This window comes from Anser cygnoides, chromosome 1, assembly GCF_040182565.1.
Source record: "Anser cygnoides isolate HZ-2024a breed goose chromosome 1, Taihu_goose_T2T_genome, whole genome shotgun sequence".
NCBI classification, from domain to species: Eukaryota; Metazoa; Chordata; class Aves; order Anseriformes; family Anatidae; genus Anser; species Anser cygnoides.
In genome coordinates this window covers 43,085,440-43,109,858 of record NC_089873.1, presented here as the reverse complement: position 1 = coordinate 43,109,858, position 24,419 = coordinate 43,085,440, and the positions used below count along the sequence as shown (strand labels likewise).

Here is a 24,419-nt window from a genome sequence, read left to right as displayed (position 1 = left end):
AAATGATTTTTACACATTTTTAGCCAGATAGGCTGCTCATGGGGAGCAATGGCAAGGGGCGAAATGCTGGTGTTGTTACAGCTACGTGATACTCTCAAGGACAGCTCTTCATCATGTAAGAGGAAGAGTCTGACAGAATGGGAAAAGTACTTTGCAGGCAAGAATTCACACTAAGGATCCTTTTTCTAAATTGTGTTTTCTAAAATACAGCTCAATAGCTTTCTAACAAAACTCTCTAGAAGATTTGCGAAGGTAAGAATGTTTTTTTGAGGCAAGAGCTAGTTGAGTCAAGATTAAGTCAACGCTTCATTAAATGCTTGATCCGCAAATAGAAATATAATCAACTTCAATAATTTTTTACTGCTGAGCATTAAGGAGTAGAGCTAGTATAGACCTGTATTTTCAACATCTACTCTTCTGCCTATTAACAGCTTTCCAGCATAACATGGAACCATTAACCTGTTTTGTTTTGGGCTTTACTGTTAGCCTGAAAGATGAGAGGTTTTGTCTGTGCTGGGGATGCAGGTATCTGAACTTCTATCTATACAGACACATAAACTCCTTCAGAACCACCTGCCTCCCCACGAAAAGCCCTAAGCCCAAACCAGAGCAGAAATCAGATACGAGCGAAGTGAAATGCCCAAGTAAATGAATGATCACCAGCTGGGCATCGACGGTTGGTGAGGTGAGGCACAGGAGGTTCCCTCTGAACACCAGGCAGCACGTCTTTTCTGTGCGGGTGACGGAGCAGTGGCACAGGCTGCCCAGAGAGGCTGTGGGGTCTCCTCCTTGGAGATCTTCAAAAGCCGCCTGGACATGGCCCTGGGCAGGCTGCTCTGGGTGGCCCTGCTTGGGCAGGGCTTGGGCCTGGTGGGCTCCAGAGGGTTCTGCCGGCCTCAGCCACTCGGGGAGTGAGTGAGTGTGTGTGTGTGTGCGACTGCGAGTGTGTGTGTGAGATTCCCTGAGGCATTGCCCACCACTGCAGGCTGCAAGGCTTGAGCAGGAACGGGGATGAAGAAGCCTGCTATGTGCGCTGTAGGGCACAGGCAGCCTCCCGCAGACATGTGGGACCCCGTTTTGCCAGGAATTTTTAACCTGTATCTATAGCATCTGTACCGTTTCTGAAAAAAAAAAAAAGAAACCGAAACCGTTTCAGAAGTTTACACTCTAAACTCGTAAGGACTTTTATTAACCACACGGCCGGGCTCAGCATTACACCTCAAAGTCGGAAAAAAAGCGATGAGCAACCGCGAGACGTGCTGCCGGCTGGGCACGGCCGGGCTGCCCGCGCCCCTGCACCTTGCTCCGGACCTGCGGGGAGGGAGGGAAGCGCCAGCCCCGTCCTTCACTCCCCGGCACGCGAGGCAGGACGAGGCGCACGCACGGCGACAGCGGCGACTTCCAGGCGCAGCCCGGACCGAGCGTCCCGCGGGCGGCTCCCGGGCGGCTTTCACAGCCCCGGCCCGACGGCCGCGGCCCCGGGGGAGCCCCGCGCAGGTGCCGGCGCCCCTCGGGTACCGTGCCGGCAGCTCCCGGCCCTGCCCTGCCCGGGCTTTGGCCGAGGGGAGGGGAAGGGGGAGCCGGGGCCGCCCCGGGGCCGCGCCTTCCGGGCCGGCGGGAGGCGGTGCCGCTCACCTGGGGCCGGCAGCGAGCGAGGCACCGAGCGAGGCACGGAGCCGCGGCCCCGCCGGGCGGCAGGGAGGGAGGTGAGCGCCGGGCGGCTCCGCTCCCGGCAGCCAGGGTGGGAGGCAGGGAGGGCGTCGGGGCCGGCGGAGGGCGAGGGGGGCCCGGGGGGAGCCGCCCCCGGCGGCCGGGGCGGGAGGCAGGGCGAGGACGGGCTGGCAGCGGGACGCCTGACGGCCCCCCTTTTGTTCCCCGCAGGGTGTTCGCCGTCCGCCGAGCCTCCCTCCCCGCCCCCGTCTCGCCCGCCCCGCCGGGCCCCTCTCGTCGGCGGGCGGCGGCAGAGCCGCCTCGGGGCGGGCGGCGGCGGAGGTGCAGCCGGGGCGCTGCCGCCACCACCACCGAGCCGACCCCGCCGGGAACATGGCGACCGGCGGCTACCGGGGCGCCGGGGGCAGCACCACGGACTTTCTGGAGGAGTGGAAAGCCAAGCGGGAGAAGATGCGGGCCAAGCAGGCGCCGCCGCCACCGGGGGCGGCCGCCGTGAGCGAGCCCAGACCCACGGGGGTCGCCGCCCCGGCCGAGCCCGGCGGCGGCAGCTGCCTGCCCCCCGCCGCCCCGCCGGACCGCCCGGCGCCCCCCGCCGGCGGGGCCCTCAACTGCCTGGGCCTGGGCCGGGCCGCCCCCGCCAAGGAGCCGCCGCCGCCGCCGGGCCTCGCCGGGGGCCGGGGCGCTGAGCCCGCCGCCGCCTCCACCGCCGTGCCGGGCTCCCCCGAGGGCGAGGAGAAGCCGGCGGGCAAGGGCAAGGGCTCGGGGCCCAGCGCCAGGAAGGGGAAGGGGCAGATCGAGAAGAGGAAGCTGCGGGAGAAGCGCAGGTCGACAGGTGTGGTGAACATCCCGGCCGCCGAGGTGAGCGCGGGGCCCGCCGAGTCCACGCGGCCGGCCCCCATCCCCTCCCCTCATCCCTGATCCCTGCCCTGCGTTTCTTCCTTAAGCCGCTGCTGGGGCCGCTGGAAGTCCGAAGGGAGACGCGTGCCCTCTAACAGCGCCGTCAGAGCGAAGGAAAGCGGGTTTGTGGGCGCTGAGTAGATGTTCAGGTGTAAACAGCGCTCGGTTTGGAGCCCGAAAGAATTTCCTGCGCTGGAAAAAATGTGGTGGTTGAAAGAGCATTTTTTTTTCTTGAAGGCAGAGGAAGATATTTTTATCAGCCAACACCACTGTCCTCTGTGGTTTGCTACTAGTATAAAAATCTGGCATTGATTTATAATACTCCTAGAGGAATTCAGAAGAATGATAACTAGGTCTTTAGCTTTTTTCTTTTTTTTTTTTTTTCAGTTAATAAGAAAAGCCACAGGAAACTTTAAACAAAGCTGTGTTTTACTCTCCAATTTTGCATTAATGCTGATTATCTGTCTCTCCGTAGAAAGCATTTCTATTATCTGTTCTTCTGTTACAGATGGCTAAAATGGCAATAAAAAGTTCTCTTTCTAGAGCAGCAGGAGGAGAAGGAATCCTGTTTGCCATACCTGCAGTCATTAACACTTTCTTTTTGATACCATAAACGCGTTCAGAGCAGACACTTTCACACAGGACGGTATCAGAAGGCAGGGAATGCCTTTTAGGAGCTGTACAGGTCTTTTAGAATCGCATTTTTTAGGGGCTGGTCCTGCACTTGATCAGACTCTTTACTTGAACAGCCTCTACCTTGAGATAAAATGTTTTGGTGTGGGTCTTGAATATTACTGCTTTGGAAAGTAAGGGGCACAAGCAAGTTCTTTAATCCTCTGGTTTTAGAGCCTGCACCCCTCCTGGACTGCCTTTGGTTGGTTTTGTATGTTCCCCCCTCAGTCTGCCCCCATGCTCCTGTATGGACTCTTAAAAAATGCTGTGCCATTATTTCCCCAGGTAAGGTGGTGCCAGTTCAGTTAATACTGGCTTTGTACATTGCAGCAAGCGTTCATCGTAAAACATCTTACTTGAGGGGCCTCTGCCGTACCCCCTACCCACAGTCTTCCGCCACCCCCCCTCGAGGCTGGTGTTCAGCTTCTTTGAACTGGTTTTCTGAACTTGTGTTCTTGTGGCTTTTGGTGGTGTGGTTTGGGGTTTGCTGGTGGTTGGATTTCTTGTTTGTTTGTTGTTTTTTTTTTTTTCTTTGTTTTAAATATTGCTCAAAATATTCTTTGCTTTCCAGGAACACACACTCCTTGCTCAGCAACTGTTAGGTTCTTCTGTGTCAATTTGCAAGTGTAACCTGCTGCATTGCTAAGGGTGGTTTATTTATTACGGTTGAGATATTTAGGTGTTGAGAAGCAAGCTCTCACCCATTCACATCCTGTTGAGGGCCTGCTCGTTTTTCTGAGTGTCACCATGTGCTGGCATTTCTTGCAACCCTCTCATCTTTGTACTGCTTCCTTCTGAAAGTAGCAATTAGCATCACCTTACCTTTCTAAGGTCAGATTTTTATAAATGCAGATACCTGTTGTACGAGGTGTTTCTGGGGAGACTTGTTGTAAAGCGTTGCATTCTGGCTGGCATGTATTTATACAAAACTACTTCTTTCCAGCATTTCACATTTCTTAAATGTTTTTAATCATTACCACTTGCATTCCAAAGAATTATTTAACTAGGGAGCACTAGATCATTCCTGATGGTGGACAGCTTCAAAAACTGTGTCCAGTGTCAAATGTGAGTAACTACTTACTAATGAATGTTTTACAGAGTATTTACTTGTGCTGTCTTTCTGTTTATTCATGAGGAAATGCTTTAAAGCACTGATTCAATACGCTCAGCTTAAGTTCTCTTGACTCTCTGTGACTATGAAGCTGAACTCGGACCAAAGAAGGCTGCTGCTGTGTAGATGATGGCTTGTAGACTGAACTGGCTTGCTCTTACAACACTCCAGTTACTTGTCGTCCTCCTTTAGATGCTAGGCTTAGCTTCACTGTGCTGTGTGGTGATTTGGTAGTAGTATACACTGAATTTAATCGCTCACACCATGCAGAGCTTCAAGTGCTGTGCTTTAGAACTGCTTTTTGGAAGATGTTCTTTTAGAGCCTTATTGGCTGTTCTGTTGTCTTAGCTTTCAAGGAAACAGTCTCTCTAGAACAGCATTGTTGTTGTATAATCAGCATGGCACTGCAACGGGGAATGGCGAGAAAGAGGAGATTCTGGTACTCTGAAATGAGACCAGGTAACTGGCTACAGAATGCACCTGCAGAAGATACATAATGCCCACGAGCTTCTTGGCCCAAAAGAGAATATGAAAACAGTTTTCATCACCAAAGAAACAGGATGTAATTTCAGTTCTAATGCTGTTGGAAAATGTAGTATTATGAAGTGGTGGAATAAGGAAAGTTCGGGTTGTCTCGTTTATGTTGAAGTGGTCATGAAAAATGTTAGCAGATCGTTATTTGTTAATGATTAATTTCTTTTCTGTTCAATAGGAAGGGAATGGAGCTAGGTCTTAAACAGTACTGTCTTAAAAGTACAGTCTTAAAAGTATTTTGTATTTAAGTGATTGGAGGCCAGAAACCAAAGGGGAGGCCGTGGAAACGAATGGTGACAGGTTGGGTGTAGTGGCGAGGCTTTGTGTTTAGAGGCCGTCGTGGTGGAATTAAAGGTTGGTTTATATCTTCGCAGCACTAATGCTTATCTGGGTACAGATGCCTTTTGAAAATGGCTGCTGAAATGCTTGCAGCTTTGTTACTTTTCAGCGTTTTTAAAGTAGTGTCTTGATAGCGTGTTGAATCTTAGTCGTTTAATTTCACTCTGAGTAGTGTTAAGCGCTGTGGGATTTGGGCTTTGTTGCCTTGCAACAGGTTGTGAAAGGTAACTAAGTTGTATCTAATTATCATCACTCCTTAAGTTTACTTTAGTTTATTTTTTTAAGTATTAAGCTTTCCAGCCCACCCCACAGCTATCTGTTAGAAAGCATTTTTTCAGTCTGTAGATACTCACTTGATGCAGGTGTTAAGTTTACTCATACCATTTCCCCACTTGGAGCTGTGCTCGCATCTGTCCAAGAAACACACAGAGTTCCTATCGTGCTACGCTGACAGTGCTCTGCGAAGACCCACAAGGATGATGAGAGCCGTGTTTCGTGTTGTTAAAGCAGTTCTCCTGTCCTGCTCCAAGCAAAACAAGCTGCGCTGGTGAAAGTGCAGCTTTACTTTTGTAACTGTTTACACTGGAGGATTCTGCTGGCAAAGCTGCGCTCGTAAGCTTTTTCTGAACCCCAACCAGCAGAATAACAGCAGTTGTCGTGGTTACCTTTTTAGAGAGGTATATGTAGAGTCAAAGTCTTGGTTGATCCAGGAGGGAGGATAGCTGGTTTTGCTGTAACGTGCTTATGGACAGAGTTTACATTTCACCTGACCAGCTGGAAGTCCTCTAAATTCACATGTGTTCTTCAGCTAATAACAGCGTGATGAATGATTTAAAAAGGTGTAAAGAACTCAGATCTGTGTATTTTGCACATGAAGCTGCCATACGCGAGACACAACAGTCTCCTGACCTTTCTGTGGAAAATCCTAATAGCCTAAAGGTAGCGTAACAGGTAAAAACGTGGGCTCTGCATAGGATGTGCAGCCGATCTGTCCATCCGTTGTCATCTCACCAGCAGCCCGAAGGGTTTGCCTTCTTGCAACCACGCCGGTGGCCCGCTGCCTTTCTCCCTGGAAGGGACTGCGTGCATGGTGCTTGGTGGGTGTCGTACTGAACGGCAGCGTTGCCAGCAGAGGGATGAGCTCTGCCTGTGGGGAAAGAAAGGGTTCCTGCTACCAGAAGCCAGCGTGCTGCGATGAGTAGCTGACAGAAGGCTGCTGCGTTCCAGTTGGAAAAACCTAAGGAAACTTTAAATGCCAAATGTGTCAAGCGTAGCAATTACCGTGTAAGTTGTGAAGCAACTGAAACGTTCTCTGAATGGCTGGAAACTCGAGAGAAGAGTGGAGCCCGGTGTTGGCGATTGGATTCTCCTGGGCAGAAGTCTCCCTTCAGCAGAGTCTTTCCCAGCAATTCCCTACCTGAGGACTAAGGTAACTGAAGGAGCAGTTCTAGCCTTCTCTTCCTGTTAATGGGAAAGCAGCTTTGCGTTGTCCAGCGACTCTGAGCGTTTTCTTGTAAAACAACTTGCTTCTCTTTGCTTATGTTGGAAGACAAGTGTCTCAAAAAGAGATGTTCAAGAAAATCCTGGGAGGTTGAACAAAACCTATTTTTGACCACTGATACCCTTGCCATCGGTGCAGAGGTGTTAGTATTATGACAGAAGTTTAAAATATATTTATTTGTCCTGGATGACCTTTGACAGCATGTTAGGCCATCCTCCTGCTTGCTTTGTCAGTGAGCACATGTTTTTTACTACTTTCTATTTATGCTTCCTCCTTCAAGTGTGTCAGGGTAAAAGAAGTGATAGAAGCATTCTCAGGTTCTGATAAGGGATTTTATCACAATTACTTACATTCAGTCTGCTTCGTTGTTGATACCTTTGTGAATTCTCATTTTGACTTAGCCTCTGGGCAACCTATGCAAAGGGCATTTTCTTTTTCCACCTCTTTTCAGTACTTAAGCTTCTATTACTGCTTTTATTTTTTCTGCTTCTGTTGTTGTTTGTTTGTATATGTTCAAAGGCATGTTTTAATGCCCTGACACTTACATAGGTAAGCTTGTGTGCTCAGTTAAGTCACATCATAGATGCAGAAACCTGGGAGGTTTTCACTTCCAGTACCCTTGCAGCAGCTTCCAAGTCACTGCATGCACACCTTCCAAATCTATGGTGTCTAGGCACTAGATCAGCTCTGTTTTGGAACAAGGCTGGGCAGTCCAATAGTTTTCCAGCTGAAAATATACATGCAGATAGTGTAATTTCTCTTCAAGAGGTGATAGGGATAATTTCATCCTTGCTGTTTTCATAGACAGTCAGATTGCAGTCCAGTATCTACGGCTGGAATTTACAGCACTCAACCAGCAAATACTGACTCTTTTATGCATGTAGCTCTATCCAGTGCCAGTTCCTGCTGGAATAGGAAAGAGTGGTGGAAAAGAATCAGAACCCACCAATTTCCCCTCTGATTCTCTTGACTTTGCATTTATCTCGTAAGTGCAATTTTGGGAAGGTTGGTTTTTAAAATGATCTTTTAATAACGAGGTGCGTTTGGAAAACATTATTGTAGTTAGCTTTTTCACTCTCCTGTTTTTGGGATGAATCATTTGAAATGATACCGTTATTAGGTGGAAAATAAACACAGAGTAAGTAAAGTATTTCCTCCTCTATTGAGTACTGAATTGTACAGAAAGTAAGAAAAGTATTTAGCTTAGCTTGTAATTGGTGGTTGAAGGCTTCTTAATGTTCTGCCTTGCCAGTTACTGCCTTTTCTTGCCGGCCTGTTATATAGCCAGTTACCCTAAATAAGTGTAGATGTTGGTTGGCTGAAGATAAATATTCCTTTGTGTTGTTTTTAGGTTATTTCTCTAGTACTTAAGGGTGAAATGTTGTCTGTCCCATCATTGTTTGTTCGTAAAGCGTAATTATATGACAAGATACATCTGGAGCAACAAAAATGTAATTGTGGGGCGAAGAGAGGATACAGGCTCTCAGCTGTGCATTTGTCCACTTCTGCCCTGAAGTAAACATAGGAAGCATCTTGCTCTGCACTGTAAACGGGGTGACTTCAGCCTCACTGAAAATCACAGGCAGGGAAGCGTCGATGTGATCAATTACTGCACTGAAGTGAGCACGCTGCTAAGTATTACTAAAAATGACTTACCTGACAAATTTACAAATGCTTTAGGTATCTTTTCTGTAATAAGTAATTGCTCTGAAAACACACAATTGTTGTTTTGTAAAAAAATATCTTGATCTAACCTCGAATTGGAGATGCTTTGCTTTATTGATAGGTTGATGGTCTCCTACAAAGCAAAAAGAAGCTGCTTTTTCCTTGACTTTTGGCAACTAGTGGCTTGGACATAAATGCAAAAATAATAACTTCAAGTTCATTTCAAGAGATTTAGACTTGTATCCTAAATGTGAGCAATAAGATAATGAGGTTAGACTATAGCTGAAACCTCCCCTCATGACAAGAGACAAGTATGGACAACCTGTCTCGAGTCTGATCAGTAGATTTAATGTAGAGGTCTGTGTGAACAGCAGGTGTGCCTTCCGGCCTCTCCACCACTCCACCCCAGTTTGATACCGGCCGCAAACCTGCTTGCAGTACCTTCCATCCCGTTGTTGAGGTTAATAGCCACGTTGTATGCTGTTGGCCCTGGTACCAACCCCTGAACTGGCTGCCAGCTCAAGGTCATAGTACTGCTCCCAGCCTTCTCAGCCCAAAGATGCAGCCAATTTTCCACCACCTACAGTACACTTATGGGGCCCACATTAAACCAGTTTGGCTTTAAGGATACTATTGGGAGCCCAGCTCAGAGGCCTTTCTTCACGCTATGTATTAGAAGGAAACTTTGAAGGTTTCTGGAATTGCTGGTGCAGAAAACCATTATATGAGAGCTGCTGACACTAATGCAGCTGAATTGTTACAATTGTCTGTCTGAGAGAAATTCCTTAGGATTTTCTCATTTCTTATTGGTAGTGGAAGTGCTGCACAATTTTTACTTTCCTTCTAGGGAGCAGGACTGAAAAAAAGGCAGTTTGAAAGATGGCAAGAGGTCAGTCTGTCCTGTTCTTTTACTTAATGTATTGTCTCAGGTACATGAAGCTACTAATACTTTGGAAGAGTAATATTTAAAAAGATTTACTTTGGAAAAACTTACGATAGTTTGATATTTAATTGTTTAAGGAACAATATTTTAATCCCCTAAAATTGAGAGTAGTCTAATGCAGCTATGCTGAATGATGAAAAATGAGTTGGTGTTTGGCTTCATTCCCAAGGAGGATCACCTTTGCTATCTTATCTCTCTTAAATATCTCAGTATTTAAAAGGGTATTCCAATGGTAATGGGATTAAATAGCAATCTCGAGTATTTGCATAGTGTTTTCTAAAGTAAGTTGTAATATTCATGTAGCTGTGGAGGAAATAATAGCTTAGTATTATAAGCAAATCATGAAGACTGCAACAATGAAAGGCTAAATGAGCACTCCAGAGTTCTGAAACCTCATTGTTTGCATTTGTCATGTTTTCAAAATCCCTTTGTGACTTTGGGGACCATGGTTCATCCCACATCTGAATATTTGGAGCTAATTGCTGAGAGGCTTATTTATTTAACACATTTAGAAGGAGATATCTGGAATAAATTAACTTACAATATATTTTGTATTTCATAAACTTAGAATTTTGAGTTCCTTTTATACTAGAAGGAACAAATTATAGATGATGCACGTTTTAGATTTGTATACTTTGACTACTTCTAGTGAAACTATGCTGATTGTAGTTTTTAATTTCCAAAGCTATAAGTAAATTAGTCTAAATGTATTTTTCTACTGTAGGTTCAGGAGACTGAAAAATATTGTGCCCCCCCAAAAAAGGTGGTGGTATTTTTAATAGAGTGAGAGACTTCTGTCTGAACTGAGAAGTGTGATTTGTTTGTGATTTATGGCTTCATAACTATATATATATATATATATTTGTAAGAACTATTTACGTGACTTTTTTCAGTACTTTTCATTAATTAAAAAAAAATACAACCCTTGTTCGACTGTGTTTCACAGATGTGACTTATGTGAGGATACAGAAGAGTGAAAACAATGAATGGATTTCAGCAGTCATTTATAAACCACCAGAAGTCTTGTGAATTATTTTGTTACTTCTCCAGTTATTATTTTCCTTTCCAGCAGCCTTTTCATGCTTTGAATGTACTACATCCCGGATGTGTTACTTTCAAAAGAAGCAAGCTAAAAAAAACAAACCAACAAACAGCTTCCAAAACAAATAACCCCTTACCTCCCATGCCAGACAAGCAAAAAAAGCCCACTGTAGCCCCCCACCCCTAAAGAAAATCCACCTCTTGACTATTATGCTCAGCAGACTGTCTTACCCTGTTCCAGTTTTGCTTTACGCAACTTGAATATTCATTCTTCTTCAATCTGAGTTTGAGCAGATCTTTTTTTGTGTCCCTTTATATTCTGACAGGATTTTTTTTTGATTATTTTTGTTTATTTTCTGTATACCCAGTAAGAGCTGGTGGGAAATGACCTCTGCTTGTCAAAAGGAATCTAAAACAATTCCCCTCCCATCTCTAAGTAAAATACAATAATATGAATTGATGCAAAATATTTGTTTGCACAAATGTAACATTTCTTACTTCATTGCATCTTTAAAATTTACATGTTTTCTAAATTCTCTTATAGCTCTAAGCGTAAAGGGGACTTATGGAAAGGTCACTGTTAAGTGCTCAGTTCCACACAGCTTTGAGCTGATTCCTTAATATTATCTTCACAATATGTGGTTTGCATCCATTACATACATGTGAACATTTTATTGTGAATGTTTTTCTCTGCTATATTTCTTTTAAGTTGGAGTTCTATATTTAAAGACTCTTCAAGTGAAAGACCGTAGGTGGATGACTATTTCCCGTGCTTTACAAGGTCATGGGAAATTAAAATAAAAACCACAACCCCAGTGTTTTGTTTCAGGATTTTAATGTGTTTGATCTGCTTGCATGTTGCTTGGAAGGGCTCGATGGGATATTTAGGTCTCTCAATCCAGGCCTGCAAATGCCATACGCAGCTCTGTTGTGTAGTCTTAACCGTGTAATCCTCACGTCATTTTAAAAGTAACCTTTATTTTGCCTTACATAAGAACGTAATCCTGGTTGAAGGTACACTTCAAAAACAAAAACACAAAACACACCAAACAAAAATGCCTCAGTGAAACACAGTAACATGTCAACAGCACGCTTTGCCTATCTCAACGCTCATCTGTCTTCAAACACAAACGTGGAGTGGGTATGTGCTAGGCACAGGCTTTGCACAGGAGCTGTTACGCAGTCCTTCATCAGCACTCATTTTCTTGATCTGAAGCCTCTGTACGTAACATTTTGAACTTCTCTAAGTCAGAGAGTCTGTAGCAGCTGAGAGACTTGGAGGAGCACGGTTTGGGGCAGCACTGAGTGCTCTCTGTGTGTAGGCCTTGGATCTAAGCGTCACTGAGGTGGGAAGGAACCTCAGGAGGGCTTTAGCCTGACCTGGTTGCACAGGGCTTAATCCAGTCAGGTCTTGAAAACCTCCAAGGATGAAAAGGGCACAGCCTCTTTGGGCAGCCCTTCTAATATCTGACTGTCCTTGGGTTTTCTGTTCTGTTTGGTGAGGGCCTCTCTTGTTTCGATTTATATCCATTGCCTCTCATTCTCCTGCATGGGTCAAGCCTGGCTCTCTACTTGCTGGCTGCCTGAGATGGATGGAAAAAAAAGATGCTTTTTTATTTTTTTTCTTTGGCAGGGCAACAACCTAGGCCTGCTTTACTCAGCAGAAGTAACAGGTGCTAATAGGATTTGAGGCACAGAGGCAGGATAGCCAGGCAGAATGATGGCAGTATTCAGATATGGAAAAGGTATTATGGAATAACTGCTGTTTAGCTCTATATACGGCAGCTAAGCCAAATTCATTGACCACCAGAGAAACCAGAACGATAGGCAGGAGCAACTGGGATTTCTCCTCTTTCACCATTCCTCTTCTCAGCCCTCTCTAACCTTTTTAATTGTTTTTGAAAATAAATGGAATCAAGGAAAGCTGTGCTTGTCCTACCCATCTGCTGCAGAAACTGGTGTGTATTTTATGAATTAAGCACCATGCAATATGTAGTTCAGTGTCTGTAAGCACATGGGTTCACATAAGTGACACCTACGGTCATCTGGACCAACCTCTTCCTGCCGCATGCCTATAAGGTTCATTTAATCACGTTGCGAAGCTCTAGCTTGATTCTTTCTCTCAGTACACTGTAAGAAAATAAGTCTAAATATAGTTGGACTGGCGAAGGAGCCACACAGCTCAACGTTCTGCTCCTACAATGGCCATAAACAGACATGCAGTAAGGAAAAATAATGTGGAAATCTTATCACGTATTTCCTGTGAATTAATTTTCTAGCCTCTTGACAGTTTTCAGCTTGAATACCTTCAGTATCGGATGAAGGTTTTTAAGTAGACAGAAATCCTCTTCCAAGTACTTTTCAGTCTTAACTTGAATGTATGTTAAATATTAGCATACAGTAAATCATTGGGTAAGGAGGTCCATGTTTCTAGCAACTTTTACTTATGATGAACTACCTTTTTATGATTATTATTTTGCCCCCCCCAGCCCACAAAACCCAGCGTGGTATCTGTTAGCCTCATTTCATGATCCCTCCTCACTAGTTATTTCTGTGGCAAGGCTGTTGTAATGCTTAAGAGGCTTCCTATTTTTTGCTCCTTCATTGAGGAAGGTGATCCATCTGATGCTCTGCCAAAATTTTAGATTGGTTTAAGTCACTATGGAACTGTACCTAAAGATGAGTTTTTCTCTGCAGATCAGTTCACATGCACCCCATGTTTCCTTACAGACTTCTGCTTTTGCAAGTATTCCTCCCAAAAGATTTAGCAGTTTTTTGAGATACAGGACCTCACTCTCCTACCACTTGGATGAGAAGTTCAGGATCCTCATCATACAGGTTCTTGTACAGACTTCTCCAACCAGCTCCTTTATCAGAATTAGTCCTTCTGAAATAAGTATCTTATTAAAGACCTTCTTTAAAAAGGAAAGCTAATTATCTTGCTGGCTGTATCTGCTTGTGGTGGTTCAGTACAAAACTCTAATGTCCTCTTTGGTTACCAAAATACAACCTCTTATTGCTTTAGTAATTTGGATAAGAAGTCTGTGTACTAAAACATTTGGAAGTATTCAGGTTCTACCAGATAAACAGATTGACTTTTAAAATGTTGACATCTGTTTTCCTTGTATATTTTACCTTTTCATTTCTATGTTCTATTCTGGCGAGAGCAAGGGAAAATTGACCTGAGTGTTGCAGATTGCTGTTGGATTTTATTGTTTTGCTTGTAAGTAAAAAAAAAAAAATAATAATAATAAAATTGTGGAGTATAGAAACCGAGGCTCCTGTGTTTACAAATTGTGTGTGTATAAATGCTACATAAGAACCTAGTTCCTAATGATTGAAGTTGTAGCAAAATAAACAAATTAAATATTCATTCTTGAATGGGTCATTAATTTAAAATAGCCTCTTAATTGTTTACATAGTGCTTCTTGTCTTGTTTTACTGCCTTCTTCAAGCCAGCAGCACCAACGGAAACTAAGCTGACCTACATCTTTTATAGTTGGAAAGGGTGGAGAAGTTGTTGATATTGAATGCTATGGTAGGTGGTAGCAAATAAGAAATTTGATATTCGCAGTTTTTTCTTCCTTCTCTACAGTGTTTGGGTATGTATTTGCCCACCTAGGTCCTTTTTTCAGATTAATAACCAGAAAGCTGTTATGCTGAAGCTGAATTAATATTTTTCTTAACAAAGTAGTTTTTTCTTCCCCTTTTTTAGAACATTTGGTTTTCTGCCCAGAAATACGAAACTTTTTGATTTGATATGCTTTTCCTGTGTTTAAAAAGTAAATATATCCAATATATTCTTTTCAGCTGATGAAAAAAATGACCTTTATTGCACAGTTCAGGAGCTAATTGATGTTCTGGTAGCCCAAAGCAGATTATTAAACAGGCCTAACTTGGAGAAGCTCTTAAAACATCAGTATGCTGTGAGTAGTCATTTAGAAAGAGCTCTAAGGACACTAATTTAGTCTGATAAATTCTTCCAAGGTGCAATTTACAGTTCAGTTGATGATGTGAAGTATAATCTCAGTTTCTTCCATAAAAACACTTCTTTGTCTTTGCACGTTAAATTAGGAATTACTTATTATTGATTGATTAAGCAATGCTTTGCCAATCCAGAACTGTGCCAGTGCCTTATTAATCTTAGTTTTTAAAAATCTTTTAGATAGTTGTTTTGAGTTTGGCTACACATCTGCTTGTCGTCTGTGTCCCAGGGTGTCAATAAGAAGTTGGGATACAGGATGTGTATTTTTTTTTTCACTTGTGCTGATGTGGCTTATCAAATTCTGTGTAATAAATCCAGTCTGAAATAATGCCATGACCTCAATCTTCAGGCTCTTCGTGAAGCTGATACCTACCAGAGTTGCCTCTAGAACAGAAAGTCAAAAACTTGTCTTCCTCTTATTTTCTTAGGTGTTGAAGGCTTTTATGTAAACAGTCATGTAATTTCTTGCATACTTATGTTAAAAGTTTTCCGTGAAGTCTGTTTTGAATGAAGATCTGTACATTTTGGAACATGGGAGGTGGTATTGAACCTGGAAGTGCTTGGTCCTGCTGCGGATTGCTTTTTAGACTTGGCACTAAACAGGTTGCTTGGCCTCTGTGGTTAGATCATCTGCTTTGCAGCCAGGGTTAGTTATCTTTTTCTCCACTCCTATAAAAGCTCTTAGATCTGTATATGGAAAGGTGCTGTGTAAGTTGAACTACTAACTCCAAGATGAAAGGTTTAGTTTTTAATGTGTGTATGACATTGTCATTTCAATTAGACCAAAGCTACAGACATAAAAAAACTTATAGAATGTGCAGAGAGATTTTGCAGAGAAGTCCTTTGGGTCCATCCATTAAGAAAAAAAAAGTGAAGCTGTTGAATTGAGATGTTCTACACTAGCATTTGATGCCAAAAACCTCCTTAAAAAACAAACAAACAAAAAAAAAAAACCACCACAACACATACCCATTTCTGATACAGAATGCTGTGTTGAGTTTAATGGGTGTTTGGCAATTTCATTATTAGTTTGCACACTTGTAATTTTTGTTCATGAAGTTTGAGCAGACCAAATGGCTTCTGATCTGGGGGAAGATGAGACAGAACCATCAGACAGTCAGACGCGATAAGGTGTTACACAACTGGATGTTGGGGAGGCTTGGGACAAGTATTGCTGAAAGTCTGACTGTAAGATGTGACATGAATGAGGCGTAGTCACGTTTCTTTCACAAACTTATTAAATGCTCTTAGTAAATGCAGAAATGTGGTAAATTGTCAGGTTTGGGAATCTACAGCTGGATGTTTAAGTAGCATGTATTTGATGTGCTAAGTACTCTAACAAAGCATTCCAGTGAAGTGTACTGAGACTGGGCGTTTTGAGCATACTTGACAATTAAATCATATATAGGGGCCTGCATTCAGACATTTCTGGATAATGGCATAGCTAGAGTCCTAACATATCTGTGAAAGAATTTCCTATTCAGCCTATTTCTCTACTCTTTTCATTTGTTACTAATCAAAAGAATTGGGGAAAAAAAAAAAGTCCTTAATCTCACTTAATGAACTCCTGTGGCTAGAAAGACAGAAACCCTCAAGGTAATTCTTCGTCAAAAGGGAGGTAAACTAAAAATGAAGAAAATTTATACAGTAAGTACACATAAACTTGTAATCTGATGAAGATGATGTGCAATGTAATTATCTTTCATGAAATACTGGCACCTCAGGCAGCTAACTTTTATAGCAAAATGTAGCACTTACTTTTAGCCAGAGGCAGAAACCCATTATCTGACAGTTTTCAGCCATTGTGTATAGTCTAAAACATAAATGGGTGTTTTAATATAATCCCACTTTGTGGGTTTGCTTCTTTCAATTAAAAAAAATTAGGCTCGTCAGATGTCAGATCAGTTTTTGTCAAACTTACCCAGAGGCTATTTGAACGCAGGTGTTGCTAAGCAGCTCAACACTAGAAACCACTTCTCATAGCATGTTACATTTTTTATAAGGTGAAAGGATGTTTGCAAATCAAAGCAGAAGAAATTAGAAATGGGTATGTTAATGTATTTTTGCATGCATGAAATGTTCCTTGCTACCACTCCACTACCCATTTGATTCTTCATGAATTTCTTTGTGTTCTGTTTATTTAGAAAGATTTGGAGGTTTATTTGTGTGTTTGTATGTTGTAAAGCTTTCAGCACTTGCTGTTAGCTGGCTCACAGAGACTGGAAACTGAGATCTGAAGCCTGAATTCTCGATGTGGTAAGCTTTCAGTTAATTGTCTGTTCCACTATGATAAGGGTAGAGATCCGTATGGCTTTTTATAAGCTGGTACAGTTTTTTAGTTTAGGTTGAGGATTGTTGTTCTGCTTTGAGATTCCACTTGGGTCGATCTGGGATCACTGTGACAGTGTGCATGCACTGCTGAACTTGGGGCTGCTAAATCTCACTGACCTAGCCTGGCTCCATCTAGAAGCCCTGGGAAATGGGGATGTGGAAATGTGATGCAGTGGTGTTCAAGCAAACTCTCAGACCTTGGGATGCCAGCATTGCTTCCCACTTCCAAGAGTGTTTAGTGGGCTTGCCATTATGTTGCATAAATGTAACTAAGTTCTTAAATCAGGGCATATTTTTCATTGATTCATGTTGCTGAGGAAATAAGCCCTTCCACAAGCTTCATTTTGGAATAAATGGTATTAGAAAGAATTGACTTTGTACCACTTTGGCAGAATAAAATGGTGAAGATTTATCTGAAAATGTGATTCTGTCCATTTGAAATATGCCAGTAAAAATCTTCAACTTTATATTTTAAAAAACTAGATGTATTGAAATTGTAGCAAATAACAAAGAAGGCTAAACTGAAGAGTAAATTCAAGATGTCGTTATCTCTTAATACGTTACAGAACTTCAGCAGAGATCACAGCAGCATCTTTAAGAATGTTCTGACATTTAGCAAAAGTGGATGATGAGGACCGATAGGTAACTGTAGTATGAAAAATAAATGAAAATATACAGCTCCGGTCTTGCCAATATCAGTATTAAAATAACAACTTTAGGACATTAACACTGCAAATATATTCTTAAAAAGCAGGTAGTTTTTAGTCATCAACACAGAAGTAGACTAACGAAAGCACTAATGAAATCTGAGAGGAGTATCTGACAGGAGAATCGTGAAATGCATTTGCTAATTAGCCTTGCATTCATAGCAAAGACTGAAGTTTCTCCTCTTTAAATTAGGCTCAGTTCTCAGATGTCTCAAATATCATACAGGGATCTTCTAGTTAATGAAAGCTCAAAATACCTGTTGCTTATTTGACTTCTTTTGGATGATGCTGAAGGAAAGGGTGATTCTTCACCTAGACACAGTTACAGAAATTGCACAGGAGTAGCTTGTGTACCACCTTAAAGAGATTGCCATCAAAGATGCAGCCTTATATCTACACTTCAGCCTGGCCTGTGCTTTTCTGCCTCTCCTGATGTGCATAAACTATTTTTAAGACATGACGCTGGCTCATCTTAATAGATGCCTGGCTGTAAGAAGTGAGCTGAGAGGGAAAGGTACTGGTGGGGGAACCCAATGGGCCGAGTGTGGCCTGGTGGGGTGTGAAGCGGCCTGTCTGGGCTCAAAAGCCCAAGGGATTCGGTGGTAGGCTGCAGGTGTTTGTGCGCCGAGACAGGGACCTGCCTCTGAAATCTGCTCTGCACCTAGGCTGGGACCAAAATAAGTGCGGGTGGTTTGCTTGGGAAGGGTCTTGGCTTCGAGTCACCTGCAGGTGCAAGGAAGGGCATGTTTTCTCTGCTATAGGCAATTCTTCTGAAAAAAGGCTGTAAATAATACGTTCTGTCTGTTCCTTGATACAGGGGAAACTTGTTTTAAAAGAGTTTTTGTAGTTTACGTTGTAGTTACGGAAATCCGTACCTTAAAACAAATTGCTTTGAGAAAATTATACATTTTATAGCCAGTGTTTATGTGAGTCGGCAGCTGTTGGTAGAGATTGATTTGAAAAGTGCAACTGTAAGTGGAAGTTTCTTGAAAACAAAATTATTCACCTTATTTTTCACTTTTTACTTTTCAATGCTTAATTCAAATTGTAGGTGTCGCACATCATGTCTATAAGAGGACATTCTCTTAATCAGTTGTAACTGCGGGCTTTATTTAACAAGAAAAATCTCAAAATGGCATGTTCAGTCATGCTGTAACTGCGTGACAAACAAAATGCCTGAAGCCGCTAGAGATAACAGCAAACGGGGACTACCTCCTAGCAAAGAGACCCTGGCTCATTAAACAGCCATGTTCATCCCTTGTCTTCCAGCCCTTTCTTTTCTTTCTTTCCTCAAAATTCTGGCACTGCAGTGCACCGGCACCAGCATGCACTAGTAATTAAAAGGAGAAAGGATGTGAAGCCTATATGCCCAAACAAGTTCACTTGAGGTAAAAATATGTAGAACTTCTCTCACTGATAGTTGAGAAGATTTAATTTGTAGTGAATTTTTTTTCTTTTTTTTTCCCCCCAAAATAGAAAAAAAAGGGAAAGAAGGGGGGGGGGGGAGGAATAGAGAAAAACTCATTTAAATTGCAGCTAACGAGCTCCTAATATCCATGTTGTTTGTGTGTGTATGTGTATAGTGAAGAGAGAATGAGGGTGGATAAAAAGCCAAAATAATCTTAGAGATTCTATTTTAAAACTTAATTCTTAAAGGGGAAAGAAAAAGATAGGGGAAACTGTATGTGTCTTTGCTCACCTTCATTTAGAGCAAATAGATTTTGTTCTTGTGGAACTGTTTTTTTTTTTTTAATATTATTTCTGATTTGTCTCATAACCTGTTTGTCTTTCTGTAAGTAATTTTGTTTTTCTGTAAGTAATTTGTTTCTGACTAAATTTTTAATAGCCTGTTAATGACCATGTCTATTTCTGTAATCCATGTATGATTTACTGTTGTTCATTCTCTACCCACAGTATGTAGTTTAATTAAATGAGGCCGATTGTTTCATTAGTATGGTAGCCATTTAATTCCTAAATTCATCATGACTTTTAAATGTATACTTCTTGGAATTTATTCCTTATTTATTGCTTTAGGCCCTCATTCTTAGCGTGAGTTTGTAATGTTTATGCAGAACTATGCTTGTTAGGGGAATTTAATAAAAATTACCTTTTGAAGATTTAATGGGTTGGGTTTTTTTTTAAAGACTGTGAGCTGGAAGCTTTAAAATAAAACATCCTTTCAGACTGTGAATGCATATTGCATGCCTTGGACTTTTTTTTTGTCTCCAGGTATGTCTGAGGTAGAGCAAAGGTCAAATGTTAACCATCTCCTCAAGTTACGTTTCAGATTAAGAAGACATGAATGTCAGGAATTCGCAGGATTGAGTTTAGTGAGGCCAGTAATGTCAAGGTATTAGCTGAAAATGCGAAGAGGGGGGGAGAAGGGAATGTGGCAAGAGGGAGGGGGATATTTTGGAGGTATTTAAATGTGTTTCACTCAGAGCAGGCAATGCGTAATGAGGGATCACAGACCTAGAAGTGTGTATGTGGTGAAATTGTGTGTGTGCGTAGATTTTTTCTTCTAAAGAAACTATTATTGGTTGGGGAAATGTTTTGATTTTGTACTAAAAACATTTGCTGTTGTTTGGTTTTTGTTGCTCTTATTTTTGCTCAAATGTTTTAACACCTTTGAAAGTCTGCAAAATAAATAGGTGGAGCTGTAATCAAGAATGTTTAGTATTTTTTTTTAATTGGGAAGCTTCTCAAGAATGTGCTTATTTTCTGCTTAAATGCATTTGCTGCTTATAATTTTAATGAGTTTATAGATGAGTGCATTACTTTCAAGACCAATCCTCTTCAAAAGATGGAACCGTCCTTGAAAGGTGGATTTATTTCTAAGAGCTTTGTAAAAAGCCATTTATCTCCAAAGGGTCTTTTTATTGTTCAGATCATAATCCTCTCCTTTAAATATTTCATCTATCAGTCAGAATGTTTTATACACAGCAGTTGGATTGCATCCCTTGATTTTTAGGGAACATTGGACTAGAAGATAGCGCTATGGCTGAGTCAGTTTTTGCTGCAACATGGCTAGATTGCTGCTGCTGCTGCCATCAGCACGAACAGCAGTCCAACACGAACTTGTCAGGAATTCAGTCCCCGTGGTTATGTTATGTGTAAACTTGCTTATGTCATTGGTATGTCATCAGCAACAAAACCTGGACAAAGGATAACTGAGGAAGGAATGATTCCCACTCACCTGTTTTGAAGCATTTAGCAGGAAGGAGAGCTGCATAGCCCCTTGATAGTAAGTAGTGAAGGGGAAGGTGCTGTGAAACTTAACAGATCAACTGCACTCACTGTGCTGCACCTGCTGGTAGAGTGCTGTAACGTAAATTGGTGTGCCACTTCCAGATGTGTTTGCTAGGATGTTTAAGTACAGCTTGTTTTGAGGACCAGAGGACCAGATAAAATGAAAATACACTGATCTGTGTGCCTTTTTTTCCTTGAGCTTGATTTGAAGGCAGCCTCTATTCCCAAGACAGGCTTTTACCAGTTTTATGTTGATGTGATTTGCCCAAAAACTTTTGTTATTTTTGTCTTTAGTTCTTAACTTTGATAAAAATATTCGATATCTGTTAATTTCTGGCATAGATCTGACTTTGTTAATCCCACTGCTCACTCTAGTTATTAACTGCAGGTGTATTTGTTTTAAACAAACAGCCCTTTCCTATCTAAGTGGGCTTTTGGGAAAATCATCTTGAGAATAAGCTTGAGAAGTTACAGAATCACAGAATCATCTAGGTTGGAAGAGGCGTGCAAGATCACCTAGTCCAATCTCTGACTTAGCACTAACAAGTCCTCCACTAAACCATATCACTAAGCTTTACATCTAAACGTCTTTTAAAGACCTCCAGGGATGGTGACTCAATCACTTCCCTGGGCAAGACCTCCAGGGAGGTTACTTTTTAATGAAAAGTACTTTCATTACTTTTTTTTACTTTTTTTTTTACATTTCATTACTTTTTAATGAAAATAAAGTTTGCGTCATATGCCTTGTTGTATACCAAACCATTGTGAAAAATAACTTACTTACTTTACTGGAGATAGGTATGTTTGGACTTAATTAACCAATGTGTTTTGTAGACAAGTATGAATCAATTTCATTAAATTCAATAGAATTCATATTTGTATTGCCATTATTTTTCTCATATTTCATCACAAGTCCTTGCTCAGGATCCTCCAAAAGCATGCCTTTCAAAATTGGGTAAAAATGAGTTTGAAATCATTATGGCCGTGTGTCGTTCAGTTATGGCAGTTGGACTCTATTATACATACAGTGTATCTCTTCAGATGGTCTTCATTGGTGTTATTTTCAGTGACATGTGAAACAAATTGTTAAAAGCTTCGCCCGTATGTCCCTTCTTGCTAAGATAAAGGTGTGGGAGGGAAGTCATGTTAAAAGTAATCTGCTGTGGTCATTTTTCCTCTAGAGCTTTTAACTCATGTATTCATTTCTTGTTTTCCATAAATTGGAGAAGTTGTGACTTGTCTGTGTGTGTGTATATGTATATATACGTATGTAGCCAGAAGAGTAGGAGTTGGAATAGTCAAAGCGTTAAAAAAAAAAAAGAAACAAAGCACTCAGATAGGGCAGCTCACTCTTCAGAGGCTTATTTATAAAGCAGATTTTACAGGAAGAAGCATACATCTATTTGGGTTAAGTGTGTTGTCACCAATCCATCTTTCTCCTTCTCCTGATGAATAATAGCCTATCAACTTGCTGTGTCCAAAACAGAAACTTCGGCTTTTAAAAGCTTTTCCTTTGAGTGTTTTAGAGCTTTCCTGCTTATTCTTCTTAAAATATACGTCTGATTACATTTGCTTTTATTTTATTTTTCCCAATTTTGTTGTTTCTGCATTTTTGGATACATTTTCGGATTTGTGCCCGAATCCTTCTTTGCACAGAGATTTGATTCACAAAAGATTTTGCCTGAATTGTCTTAAGGAGGAAGTATTAATCTATAATGTTGCCCAAATGTGAGAAAAAGCCAATCCAACCATCAGATTTCCAGGTTGGGGTGGGGAGGGAATAGCAGGGAATAAATCAAGAAAACCCCACTGACTCAGTAAATGCATAGAAATGTTGGCTGAAAGAGGCTTTTGGAAGTCTCAGAATATTACTTTCACCGTTGCTAGATCAGGTCAGCCATGGCTTTGTCTGGCTGAGACTTGAAAACTTCTAAGGATGGAGGTTCCACCATCTCTCTGAGTAGCCTGGCCCAGTGCTGTACTGCTGCCCTTCACTGAGATGTTGATCCTGGTGCCCAGCTGATGTGTTTTGTGGCCGTTGTCCATCTGCTGCCTCCAGCAGCCTGCCTCCATCGTCTTTGTAACTAACCTTCATGCAGTTCTCTAGGTTGCTATTGCATTGCTCCTTGTCTTCCTCGTCAACAACTAAACCAACTCATCTTCCTCAACCTCTCCTCCCAGGCCATGTGCTCGTGCTCTGTAGACCCTCTCTAGTTTCTTCTCCTGTTCACTTGGGTCTCTCATTTCAGAAATGGCTCTGATTTTGTACACTAGTCATCTTTTAGTGTGAGTAAGGGGAGTATAAAGTACCTCATTTTTGCTCTTTCTCCTCACCCTTATTGTCAGTGAGCAGAAGCATATCTGAGAGAAGTTTAATTTTGTTGTTTCTCCTTCGTAAAGTAACCAGTAATTGGAAGCATAACAGAGAAAATGTTTTGTTAAGGGAAATGAAACAAAGAAAATTACATTGAAACAAAGGTGATTTACCAGCTGTTAGTTAAAAGTTTGCATTTTTCTCAGGTACTTTTATTTTTCTCCAGATCTTTCTGGTTCCTAGGGAACTCAATTAATTTAGCTGTTCTTCCAATGGTGGAATCAAAATGGATCGAGAAAGGATATGTACAACACAGTAATTCTAAGTAGGAAATATTTTTTAGGTTGTTCTTCATTTTTGTAACTGAAGCATTTTTATTGGTAACAGAACCAAAAGTATTTCTAGTAACAAAAATAGTCAATGTTTATTTGGATAGATATGTATTCACATATTTCTGGTATTTTAAAGACTTCTGCTGTTGCTTGCAGCAGCCATCTAGGAGACTCATAATCTTAGTGAATTATGGAATGCAAATACAAATATATCTATTCTCCAGTTATAGATAGCTGATATTTCAATTTGAATGTGAAACAGCATTAACTGTTTCCTCTGACCAGTAAAAAAAATTATTAATTTCTCAGGTCTATCCTAGCATCTTAATCGTTCTGATTGTGCTTGTCCTGGTAAAAGTTATTTGCCTTCTTTGTGCTAATAAGGGAAAAAAAAAAAAGAAAAAAGACATGCTCCATAATTCAGGGAAGAACATTTTCTTTCTTGAAAGTTTTAAGAAGAGTTTAGAGATAATATGGACTGCATAGTGTTATTTTTAGAGGGCGGTTCTGAAAGTCAAATGGCGCTGCTGTTTGTGAAGCATCACTAAGCCTGGTGTTTCCAAGAATGGTTTTATTTCTTTGGTTTCCTCTCAGAAAGCCAAATTTTAAGTAATGTGTCCAAAGAAATTATTTTGTCTTCTTTTTAGCTTCCTGTAATGGACAACATGAATCCTCAAGTATGTGCTTCCTGGTGGTGAAGTTCTCCTCTGCTCAGAAGTTGAAAAAACCCTCCATCTTTTGATTCTGAATTGACTCTTTAGTCATGTTGATATTAAACTTTTGCTTGGGCAATACAAAAAGGAGATCTGTTCATGCTTCGTTAATAGGAATGATGTGGAATGACATGCTCCTATATGAGTGTTTGATCTTTGCTTAGTGGTGGAGCCGAAAAGCAACTTGGGGAAAGTTCACAAAGCCATTTTGTCATCCTAGGACTTGCCAATATTATATTTTTATTTATCACTAAAACATGTGCTAGGGAATGAGAGCTGGCTATTGAGGTGCCTAAAAGTTATTTTTCTTTGACAGTTTGAGAGAGTTTCTCCCTCAAGTTGGCACTAGTCTTCCACTAGTGAATATCTGAATTGCTGGTCTGTGCATAACTGTGCTTACAGTGATTCAACATT

The 24,419-nt window shown here is 41.6% G+C and overlaps 1 protein-coding gene across 1 annotated transcript in view; it reads left to right on the top strand.

Moving 5' to 3' along the window:
* The first annotated feature begins 1,174 nt into the window (after positions 1-1,174).
* The window catches only part of PAWR (pro-apoptotic WT1 regulator), an 82,075-nt gene continuing 58,830 nt past the window's right edge, over positions 1,175-24,419 (top strand). The window contains exons 1-2 of the mRNA XM_066993415.1: positions 1,175-1,706; positions 1,882-2,529. Of these exons, the coding sequence (XP_066849516.1) occupies positions 2,044-2,529 (486 nt within the window). The 5' untranslated portion in view covers positions 1,175-1,706; positions 1,882-2,043. The remainder of the gene's footprint in view (positions 1,707-1,881; positions 2,530-24,419) is intronic.